The 12,606-nt window shown below is 43.1% G+C and overlaps 1 protein-coding gene across 1 annotated transcript in view; it reads left to right on the forward strand.

Moving 5' to 3' along the window:
- QRICH2 (glutamine rich 2) overlaps positions 1-12,606 on the forward strand; it is a 72,307-nt gene that overhangs the window by 9,799 nt on the left and 49,902 nt on the right. Inside the window, exons 3-4 of the mRNA XM_063292990.1 lie at positions 818-889; positions 1,687-1,797. Of these exons, the coding sequence (XP_063149060.1) occupies positions 818-889; positions 1,687-1,797 (183 nt within the window). The remainder of the gene's footprint in view (positions 1-817; positions 890-1,686; positions 1,798-12,606) is intronic.

A 12,606-nucleotide genomic window follows, 5' to 3' on the forward strand; every position in this document is an offset into this window, starting at 1 on the left:
TTTCACATTGTTAATAATATTGGCCCCTAAGATGTCCCATTGACCCTTGGGGTTAATATTGACCACTTTGGAGAACCCAGCGCTAGGTAAAACTCTCCACCCCCATCACCAGGGTCCTAGTCCAGATTGAGATTCTCCTATTGACTGTTTCTGGATGAAAAATTGTGCACTGCATAGCAAACTTCATGAAAAAACTTACATGCCTCTAGTAGATGGGAAAGATAGCAGCGAGATCATGACCTGAAAGGTAAGGCTTAGCAACCCACTCACCCACATATCCCTCTATAATTTTTGTTGATTTTATATTTGTTCGGGGCAATGACACATTTGAAGAAAATCATCTTTGTGTCTAGTATGTTTTTTCAGTTTCTTTTTTGTAGGACATGCATTTTTGCTTATAGACTTAAGTATAAGTCTGTCAGCATGGAAAGAAGTTATCTTGATGATCCAAGATGCAACCCTGGTATATTCATACTGGTAGTTCTTAATATTTTTGAGTAACATTAAATGTTCTGTACCCAAGGGCTGTTCCTTGAGACCAATTTATCTCCCTGATGCTTGCTTTTGTTTCTCTGCACTCCGGGATATGAGATGTTTACTCTTTTCCCCATAGACTTACAGGAGGAAAAATGGCCCCCAGAGCAACACATTTACCCTGAACTGGGCATTCACTCTTTTTTGTTTTGCTTGATTTTCCCCGGTGTGGGCAAACAGGTTCATCTTTAGCATACCTTTATGACATGTTTAGAACCTACTCATATTCACACCTTATATCTGAGTAAAGAGAGGTAACCCAAACTTTTCTTTCATTTTGCAGCTAGATCCCCATGGGTTTGATGATCGTTTAAAGACTTGCTTGAGTGATCAGACCAGTTTGGATCATGAACTGGTATGTTCTTGCCTTCTGCCTTCACAGAAAAGTAATTTTTGTGCCAGCTCAAACATCCCTTCCCTTGTCAATAGTTGCTGATGGCACTGCCTGGTGGTTGTGCGGAATCAAAAGTATCTGAAGCAGTTCATCCAGTTGCCACAGTTGCTGTATGTTAACTTCATTCTGGTCTGAAGCCTGTTTACTGTGCAAGCTTGGCATTGGGATGCCATTTTGGCATTGCCAAGGAATTCTGCTTCTTACTGGCACCAAAATTGGTTTATATGGGCACTCCCAGTTTTCTCTTGCATTATCAGGTTCACTTTATAGGAAGCTTCCATGCAGATGCACTCAGACTGCACCCTCCAAAGCTTCAGCTGCAAGTTAATGCCATGGAAAAGTCTGTCTCATTTGTGATCTCCAGGTTCACAGGGTTACAGCTCTCAGAATTGCTGCATAGCCAGATTTTGGGCAAGTCTCAGCCCATTGGCAGGCCCCAACTGGGGAAGGCTGCCATTCATTCGTTTATTCAAATAACTTTCTCCATATTTGCCCTTGTGATGATGTCATTGTGCAAATGATACCATTTTGTAATTTGCATCATTTCCATTATTACAATTGACAAAAGTATATAAGTTGTGTCATTTGAGTCACGACATCATGATGTACGTCTTTCTGCAGATGCCTGTGATGATAGCCCCTACTGACAGCCTCTTAAATAGACCTAACACAAAAGGAGCAAGAAATGGGGAAATATAATACAACGTATGGGGCCAAAAGGATGATTTTCATATGTTTTGGTTTTGATTCCTTTCTAGAAAGACTTAGAGAGGAGGTTAAACCAATTCCCATCCCCAGAAGAAATGAACAACATGGTACGATGGGAAGTTCTTGAAGATGTCCTTGTGAAGGGCAAGAGCCCATCTCCTGTGAGTATGGTTTGGTTTGAATGCCATGTTTCCATAGTGGGATCATGCTGAAAATGAGCTGTGATAAACATCATCTTATCAAAATGTTCCTCATTTGGAGAAAAAAAAATGTTTGATGTTTAATTATTTAGTATTGATACCCATTTTCTTGTACATTACAAACTTAATTGCTGTTTATGCCCTTGACTTTGGCTTCACATTTTTATAGTGTATCCAAAAAGCATTACAATGGACAAATGGTTCATTCTTCCATCATTTTATGGCCAGAAAGTTTTTTTTTTCCTCACATTCATTTGGAATCTGTTTTCCTGTAACGTGAATCCTTTATTTCATGTCCTGTATTCTGAACAAAGGAGAATAGATCTAGACCTTCTTTTGTATCCTCCAAATAGTAGCAAGTTTAAAGAAATGTTTACTAGAAGCAACATTCATGTGGCATAGTACAACCCACATCTAAATCTGCCCCATGTTTATCTATCCTCCCTGCTGGCCTACCCTTCCAAGTGCTTTAAAGGCACAGAACACAGTTAAACCCAAACTACACCACATTTCTTCCCCTGATAATAATTCCCATTAAACACCACTTTTACATAACATATGTTTCATCAGACTGGTAAACATCTTACTTGAATTATCCATCTTTTGGCTTCATCTCATAAATGGTTTTGCTCATCTTCTATGAATGTCTTTTGAGTTGGCTTGTAACTCAAGGCCAGTCCAGAGATATTGGACATGGACTATGCAATCTCTCTCTCCTCCTTAATTATTGAAGCGAAGTAGGAAACTTTCCACACCACACATTCAACAATTTATAATGGCCAATAATTTTGTAGGGAGATACAAATTTACTCTTCCCTTGGTTTGTTATACTGTATACAGTATATGAACCATATTTGAATTTCCATCCCTTAGCCCATGCTACACAGGTCTATATATTTTATAAATTCTTTTTCTTTGTTTTCCACCCATCTCCTCATCTCCCCTTCTAGATTTAACGCCTGGTCCTGATCTTACTATCCCAGGCACTTCACTTTAGCATATGTCTCTCTTCATTGCAACCCTTCTCATGATGTTTTCTGTATCACTGCATGGCATATAGCAGTATAAACCTTCAAAAACTCAGCAACAAACCTTTTCTCTTATAACCTTACTGTCCATTATCTTTCAGGGTTCTGAGAACCTCTTCGTCTCCCCATTTGCTTGTGGATAATAACTAAAGAGTATTACATTCTGCTAGATAATTTCAAATTCTAGTGAAGTAAATCAAGCCCATTATTAGACTCTAACTCTTTAGGATTTCCTTTCCTAATTAAAAAAAAAACCCAAATAAATGTAATAATTGCAGCCAAAGGAGATTGTGATGTAAAAGTCATTTGTGGATGTTCACTGTAATAATCCATGTTATAATGTAATGACAAGCAAGCAGAGTTCCATCAAAAGGACCTACAATATCAATAGCTATTTTCTCCTGAGGAGCATCTAGAAGTGGCACAGACTGTAATGGTGTAACACATATTTGGTGAGTAACACTTGATTCTATTGCTACTTCCCACTTAGGAAACCATTCCTGGCCACCTTTCTTTCAGTCTTTCCTTTTGTTCTCACCATTACTCACCATAAAGGTGTGCCATAATTCTTGTGGCAACTGCAGCCAATATGCTCCCTGCCACATGTATTCACCTTGGAATTAAAAGTTCCTTGTGAATCCTGTAATAGGGCAGCAACCCACACTCAACCCTCATGTCTTTATGCCACTTTCCGACCATGCGCTCCTGCAACTTCTGCCGGACTGGACGTGCTGAACATGCAATCCAGTATCACTCTTAATCACTGCAGTACTAGAAAGAAAGATCCCTTGCTCCCCATCACCCTAATCCACTGTCACTTCCAAATGTTGGCAGTGGCAGTCAGGGTAAACAGCAGATACATTTTGTATTCTTGGTCCAAACTCCATTTGGTATATAAAGGAATGCAATTTTCTGACCACTGTTTGTAGTTGATCATGCTGTCAGAGATTTATGATCCATACGTAACTTAAATTTATGGCCCCAGAAATCACTCCTTCATTTTTCAACAGCCTAAATACAAGCATGTGCTTCTTTTTCAGTGACTGGATATTTCTTTTCAGCATCAGTAAGTGTCCTTGACGTGAATGCAAAAGTTTTCTCTTTGTACCTCTCATGCAATTGTATTAGTACAGCTCCCAGTTCGTGATGGGAAGCAATTATGAATGGGAAGCAGTGGGAAACATGTTACCCAATCCATTATGGGTAACAAACAGGGTCAACATGGAGCTATCACTATCAGCCCACAATCAGCTATCACAATCAAAGTTTCTTCCCAAACTTTGTCTATGTGGCCACTGTCCAGTTCTGCCTTGTCAGTCCTCTTAATAACTCACTCTAATTTGGGATATTGTTTTAATCAAAAGTGGTGCAACCCAAAAAGGAATTTAGGAGTTGAATGTTCCTTGGAGGAGGTACCTGTAAAATAGTTGCTACATGAACAGGGCAGTCTGTCTGTCTGTCTGTCTGTCTGTCTGTCTGTCTCTATCATCTGCCACATATTTATGCTACCTACTTGTGTGACTCTTGACAATTTGCAATATAAAGACTAAAAACATCCATGAAACCAATCCAAAGTTAAGTAAACACAATTCTGGGCACCTAAGATCTTTCTGACTGAATGCCCTCCAGAAGGGGATTCAGCAGTTTCCTGAAGGACAAAAGGCTAGGGGCCAACCTGATGCCAGAGGGCATGTTGTGCTCGTGCAAATGCCATGCCCTGGGGCTGGACCCAATCCCTCAATCTTAAACCACTGGTCCTTTAGCTGAAAAACGCACCTCACCGCCCAAAGGCACCCTTCTTGCAGCCTTTGTGGATTTCAAATCAGCTTTTGATCTGATTCCAAGGGAAAAGCTATGGCAAAACCCTCAGGGATCCTTAGTGGATAAAAGATTGCTCCTTCTTATCCAGACTCTTTATTCTAATACCTCATTGAGAATCAGATGTTCCCCTTGGGGGCACCTATCTGGAGCTGTTTCTACCAAAAGAAGTGTAAGGCAAGACTGTATTCTAGCCCCCTTACTTTTTAATTTGTACATCAATTCAATAATTGAGGCTCTCTCATCTTCTAATCATCAGTCTCCAATGTTAGTATATTGTGCAATTCCAGCCTTGCTATATGCAGATCTAGTAATTTTGTCAGTTTCCCAAGTGGGAATAAGAAGGGCATTGGCTTCCTTTTGCCTAAAATAACAACTTGTAGTAAATTACCAAAAAACTAAAGTGCTCATGTTTGCACAATACAATAGCAGACTTCATAAATGGCAAATTAATGGGATCCCAACAGAGCAGGCACATACTTATAAATAACTTGGGGTGCAGTTCCAGGTTTCCTTATCTTGGAGCGCACATTTCTCTTATCAGGCAAGTGTGGCCCAACATAGTTCCACAGCTGTCTTAAGGTTCTTCTATTGAAAGGGGGCACATTTTGTTCCTGCAGCTTGCAAGTTTTTTCTCTCAGCTTCCTTATGATGTCCCAATTTGCATTTTTACAAAGTTTAATATTTTGGAAGCTGTCCAGTCCAAATTTATTAGAGCAATACTTGCGGTTCCAAGATGCATCAAGAATTCTGTTTTACAGTTAGAGACAAGTTTGGTTCCTGTGGGTGCCAGAGCCTGGCTCCATCTCCTTAATTTCTGGTTGAAATTGACTTTTTTCTCCTGTGGGTCTGGCTCCACTGGTTCTCAGAAACCGTTTTAAATCAACCTGGCTAACAAAAGCTAATAGCAAGCTCCAGTCTGTAGGACTGCCTATTCTAAAACATCATCAGACTCATAAGCAGGATCACAAAGATATCTGATTTATTAAGGAATAGCGTGCAGGATCACAAAGAAAGCTGAGAATGGAAAAAGCGCGCCAAATGCAAACTAAAAACCCTCGGTACAAATGAGATCCCTCCCCCCATAGAATCTTCCCAAGCTCACAATCCCAGGTGCTCCTAACGGCTTCTGATGATCCACGGGAAAAGTCCTTGAGCAGAACACATAACCCAAACACATTCCATTGAAGTGAACACAGATACAGAGCTTGGCACAAGGTTTCACAGCAGCTCCCTCTCAAACAGAAACGCATGTCAGCGCCATGGCATGTGAAACTTTATGATGTACAGTGCACATTGAAACAGTGAACATGACATACTGCCCCCCCAAAAGAAAGAAAACACTAAGCGGCAGGCTTCAAAGGGTAAGCCAAGTGGAAACGGTTAACTAAATCAGGAGCATTAACGTGGTGAGCAGGCACCCATTCAGGATGAGGAAAGTGTTTCCAGCAGATCAGGTACTGGGGAATTTGCAGGTTCAATAAACCCCCTTGACAGATTTTTGTCGATAAAGTCCCGTAATGCCCCAAGCGCCTTCTGAGTCATTGGATAAATTTTTGGCTTGGGCAATTGAGCGTTAGGAACCAACTCTATTGCACAATCAGTTTTCCGATGGGGGGGTAGCTGATCTGCTTCCATTTCTCCAAAGACATCTGCAAAATCTTGGTATCGATTGGGCAAGCCTTCTAAACGTGCCAAACTAGGCAATTGCAGCCCTTCCAACCCCCGCACTTGCAGCCCTCTCCGTGGTAGGCGCTTGGTAAAACCCATCCTTAAAAGTCAGAGTTCTGTGTTCCCAATTTATATGTGGGCTTCGATAGGTCAACCAGGGAATCCCCAGAATTACCAAGGGGTTGCCAACAGGTGCCACTACAATTTTTAAAGTCTCACGGTGGCTGCCCATTTGCATTGCAACAGTTCCAGTGAAATGGGTTGCCCCCCCACCCCCCCGCTGCTGAACCATCCAACTGTGTGAAGATCAAAGGCTGCTGGAGGGGAAAGCTAGGCAGGTCCAAAGCAGCAACCAGATCAGGGTGAATCAGACACCTGGAACACCCAGAGTCAATTAAAGCCCAGACCTCTGTAGTCTTTGTGCGGGAGCCCAATTTCACTTTTACTGCTAGAGTGGGACAGTCAGCACTCACCATAGCATCCTCGCACCCATCCTCCTCCACCTACCCGCAGGCGCTCTTCATGGCAGGTGGCTGGCGTTTCCCGCCAGCTCCTTAGAGTCGTCTTCAGCCTCTCCTGAGAAGTAGAACACTTCCTCAGCATCGGTTGCCCCCTTGGCTGCTGTCATCCACCGCGAGGGGGGCGGCGATTTGGCCGGCAGCTTGCCCGCTCGATCTCCAGCCTTGGCTTTTGGGCAATCAACTGCTCGATGCCCTTCCTTTCCGCATCAGAGACACTGACCCCTCGCATAGCGCCGATCTCTCTCCTCTTCCCAGGCTCTATAGCCTGGCCGGGTAGCAGGTGTGGCACTTCAGGGTCCCCTCGTGGTGGCTGGTTGTTTTTCAGGTCGTTTGGTTTGCATGAAGGTATGCTGGGTGTGCTCAGCTTTGCCGGCCAGACAGATCCATTTGTACAATGTCTCTGGGTCGTCTCTACACAACGCCCACTGCAGGACGTCCCGGTTGAGTCCCTCTTTAAACTGTTCTATTAAGGTTGACTGAGACCAGTCGGGAATTTTCCCCGCTAAAGCCTTAAACTCCATGGCGTAATCAGCTACAGGCAGTTGGCCCTGGGTAAGATCCTTCAGTGCCTTTTTAGCCCTTGCCTTGGCTAGAGGATCCTCAAAATGCAGCTTTAACGCCCACATGAATTCCTCAAATCCTCAAGCTCAGGGGAGTCAGCCTCACTTAATTGAACATACCAGTCAGCCGCTCGTCCCTTCAGCTTGGTGGCAATGGCAGTTATTTTAGCCTCTTCGGAAGGGAAGTATGGTCCAAACTGCCTCATGTAACTTTTAGCATTAGTGAGAAAGAAAGACAACTTAGTTGGATCCCCATCAAACTTGACAGAAAAGTCTTTCACGCCCACTCCTGTTGGAGCTGAATCAGCGGCTGCTTGAGTGGTTGGGCCCCAGGTTACAGTAGTTCTCCCTCCTCGGGGTGGGGACACTGATGGTCGAACTCTGCGGGGTGGAGATTCATCCCGGCGCCATCTCCGGCCCCGCTCTGCTGGCGGTCCGGGTGAGGGGATGGAGGATGCTTGCGTGGAGCTGGACTCTCCTTTGCACCTTGGCTGCCCCCCCCCCATGTCAGAGACAGGTTTTTTAGCATGTACTCCATCAATTCTATTTTGGCCTCTACCACTCTTAGCCTTTCAGGGGTTTGAGATTCCTCCCTCCCTCGCGTGTTAGGCTGTCTCCCTGTTGATACCGTGGTAGATTCTACATTTGGGGTCAGCGGGAACCGATACTTCCAGGATGCCTGGGACGTCCCTGGCTGGGGTTCTCCCATTTCATCCCAGGTGATCAACTCTGTGGGTGATTCGCTGGGTGCCAGTTGCTCTGGTGCTCTCCCATCTTCAGATTCCTCTCCCTCAGGGCTGGAACTCAAATCCGGCCGTAAACCTGAAGGTTCTGGGGTGAGGCTCAGTTCTCCGCTCCTGACCGTTGACTTGGGCATCAAGCCAGTCGGCTCCTCAAGTCTCCCGGTCGTGAGCTTGGATTCGGCCATCATTAACTGTTTTCCCTCACAAGAAACTAATCTTGGTAGGAGCTAACGGTACAACTTTGGTGATTCTCAGCTTTATGTAAGGATTGCCTATTCTAAAACATCATCAGACTCATAAGCAGGATCACAAGGATATCTGATTTATTAAAGAATAGTGTGCAGGATCACAAAGAAAGCTGAGAATGGAAAAAGCACGCCAAATGCGAACTAAAAACCCTCGGTACAAATGAGATCCCTCCCCTCGTAGAATCTTCCCAAGCTCACAATCCCAGGTGCTCCTAACAGCTTCTGGTGGTCCGCGGGAAAAGTCCTTGAGCAGAGCACATAACCCAAACACATTCCATTGAAATGAACATAGATACAGAGCTTGGCACAAGGTTTCACAGCAGCTCCCTCCCAAACAGAAATGCGCGTCAGCACCATGGCATGTGAAACTTTACGATGTACAGTGCACATTGAAACAGTGAACATGACATAGGGTTTGAAAATGCCAGGAGTTATCTTAAACCATGTATCTGGGACAATGATTGTCAAACCAGTTTAAGCCTGGTATCCAACCCTACAGTTTATGGATTCTTCTCAAATGGGCATGTGCCATAACCTTATCTCTCTTCAGTTCTAATTCTGAAATTTTATTGGGCTTTCACCTTGGCCAGGTTGGATGCACCACCCTCTGCAGTTCTGTGGGGGCAATATAAAAACATCCCTTTTCAGCAGCGCTTATGTCCATGTGGAGACAGCTCTGTGGAGTCGCTAAGCCAGCTACTCCTTTGTGGCTCTCTTTACAGGGAACCTCGGAAGATGTACTGTATATTTATCCCATTTTAAAGAACTACCCTGGTAGAGAGCACAATGTCTATCTATCTCTGCTCCTATCTGACCAGGACCCTGACAGATCTTTCCAGGTTGCCCAATTTTGTGCTACCATTTGTTGCATCCATCCTACCTACAGTTGAAGTTTAGCACAAATTTTCATGATTGCCACTGCTATCTGTATTTCAGTTACTATATCAATGTATTTTATGTAATTTTATTGCATTTTATGTCCTTTTAAAAAGTTTTATTAGTAATAATAATTACAGGTTTATGTATTTTATTGTTGTGCTCTCTGGCCTAAAGGCCATAATAAAGAGTTGATGGTGATCCTCTCATGAGATGGGCCACCCATGGCATCCTCTCCCTGCTAGATTGGTTATGACAGCAAATTCTATCTGGAGAAGATGAACCCAAAAGTAAAAAAGAGCCCAAGCCATCTAGGGCTCTATTGGCAACTACTAGCATCATGAATTGGCCCTGGAAGCCTACTGGTAAACAGTGTAGTTCCTGAAAATAGATACAATTCCATTGAACTGGCTAATGCCTAAGTTTTTTCCCAGGTTTTTTGCCACCTGGACTGAGTTGCCACTTATGAGATAAGCTACCAATGGACTCCACTCTTATCTCTTGGTTGTTATGTCTAGCATTGCTTCATTACTCTGCCAGCCTCCTTACATTCTCTCACAGGATGAAACATGTGGGGGGTTTCTGAACCAATGGTAACTCCATCTTGCCAAGATTAGGGTCAGTCTGTTTCACCCATCCCGTCCCTCTTAGCGTCCAAGCACCAGGTCAAGGCTTTCACTGCATCTTCTGCTCAGTCTGAGACAGAGATGTAAAGCCGGGTACACTCAGCCTGTTTACAATACCTAATAGCAAACAGAATGACTACCTCCCCCAATGGTTTCATGCAAATTAACAGCTGGAAACATCTACCCCCTACAATTCTCTAAAAATTTCCTCTGTACTAGGAAATAGATATTCTACTGCAGTGGCCTTATTTCACTTCCTGAAGTCCACATGTAGAAAAAGGCTATCAGCTTTCTTGCTTGTCATTACTATAATCAGAACCCATTCTTATGCCTCAACCTCCTCAGTCACATCCTTTGCCATCAACCCCTTAAATTCCTCTGATACCAGTTCTCTAGGCATGTTGGAGCTGTTATATATAGTAGCTACCACATTCTGCTTCATTTTCAATTTATGTTCAAACCCCTAGGCCCAACCTACTTCACTCTTCTACTGCTCTTCTCTTACTGTTGCAACGACTGCCATGGTTTTTAACTAGGAAGGTATTACACATCCATTCACTGTCTCCATGTTTAAGGCAAGACTAGAGGTACATACAATACAGTATAAAATTCTGCTGCTGTACTGTGTAACTCCAAAGGTAATTTTACAGCTAAACATTTCTTCACTGAAATTTGACTTTTTAAATAACCCACCAACTGTAGTCTGAGTATAACAACTGTGGGTTGGGGGTTTCTTGGTGCCTTCAAGTCAGTGTTGACTCCAGGCAACTGCTTGGACAAGTCCCTGCAGTTTTCTTGGCAATATTTTTGGAAGAGGTTTGCCATGCCCTGCTTCCTAGGGCTGAGAGAGAGAGACTGGCCCAAGGTCACCCAGCTGGGTTCGTGCCTAGGGCAGGACTAGAACTCACACTCTCCCAGTTTCTAGCCTGATGCCTTAACCACTACACCAGGCTGGCTCTCAGTAAATGGTACTACCTCCAAATTTTGTTTGTGAACTGACTTTAGCAATCTAGAAACTGGTGATCCAGTATTCAATATCACTTCCATTTTTTTTATATCCCCACATATATCCCATATATGCTGGTAGCATATATACTATATATAATTTTGTCTATGAAAGGAATAAAACCAGTATTGCCCATACTCGAAAAAGGTACATCTGATATTGTAACTATATGTATCTACTGATTAAATTGATTACTACAAAGTACTTTGGTGAACTATCCAATCTTTTTACACTGTTTTTACTAAATCATCCTGGCAGGGCATCCTTTATTATTTGCTACATGCTGAAATGATCCACAGTGAAAATAAGTCCTTGGTTGGACCAATCAGTTTCTTCTTTCTTCACAACTCCTGTATGACTTCACCATGTAACTGCCTTATATATGATCCACAGCTTAAACATCATTCTCTTTATGCAACCTCATGCTCTTGGCCTCTGCCACGGCTGCTTTGCATGGCAAGCAATATAAATTTCCTCAGAGTAAATTCTGTCTCCAATAACATAATTCAGTTCCTGAATTCAAGGCATGGTTGTTTTCTCAATCAGCTGGTCTCTAATAATTTCATCTGCAATTATTCCAAACTTACATGGAATAATTTACATCAAATCTCTCAAGGCAGCAGTATATTGTAATATAGATTCTCCAGTTTTAGCAAAACTTTGACAGCACCAGTACCAGGATCTTAACTTGAGAAATTCTCCAGACAGTCCATTAGGAAGCTTAAAGAATTCATTTATTAAAATCTGATTACACAGGACAGTTGCAAAGCTCTGAATAATGTTTTGGCACCAAAGCATTCAAATTAAATCATTCCCTCTGACATAGTCTCTCCTCCCTGTTTTGACTCACAAACAACCCCATTCTCACTCCTGATCTTCCCCCTCCCATCTCCTTAGACTTAACTAGAGTCCAGGTGTTTTATCAGCCCATCCTTGGTTTCCACAGCTTGTGCAGGAATGTGATTAACAATCCTCTCTGTCTGCAAAGCTGCGAGAGCTGACACATGTTTGCTCTCATTCTGGCATAGCATCTAGCAGCTGATATGTGTAGCAGGGACTTCATGGCAGGCGTGCAAAGTGAGCCTGACATTCTGCCCCTCTAGGAAAAAAAAGCATCCCTCAAGGAAGAAAAGTAGAGCACCAACCCTGCAAAGCAGAACAGAAAGAACATATAAGTAAGAGTGGAAAAGCAAAATTATTTAGGCTTATGAGGGAACTGTGCATGAAAAGAATGAGTCAAGTCCAGTGCATGAATGTGGTGACTGTTCACCCATTCGCTGTCACTTTTAGGGAAGTTCTTCCACTGAATGAGGTACTGGAGTTGGCCATGGTGTCTGCGGGAATCCAAAATCACTTGAACTTCAAAATGCTGTTCCCCATCAATAATGATAGGTTTTGGAGGGGGAAGGGTTGGATGCCAGCAATCAGAGTCATGAAAAGGTTTGAGTAAACTGCAATGGAAAACAGGATGAATACGACATATGTTTTTAGGGAGCTACAGTTGCACAGTGACTTGATTGATGACTTTGGTAATAGGGAAGGGCCCAGTGAACTTAGGACCCAGTTTCTTTGAAGGTTGTGTAGATTTCAGATGTTTCGTGGATAGGTAAACCTTCTGCCCAACAGATAGGTTCCATTCTGGGGCACGTTTGCGTTCTGCAAACTTTTTATAA

Source organism: Candoia aspera, chromosome 2 (assembly GCF_035149785.1).
Source record: "Candoia aspera isolate rCanAsp1 chromosome 2, rCanAsp1.hap2, whole genome shotgun sequence".
Classification (NCBI taxonomy): Eukaryota; Metazoa; Chordata; class Lepidosauria; order Squamata; family Boidae; genus Candoia; species Candoia aspera.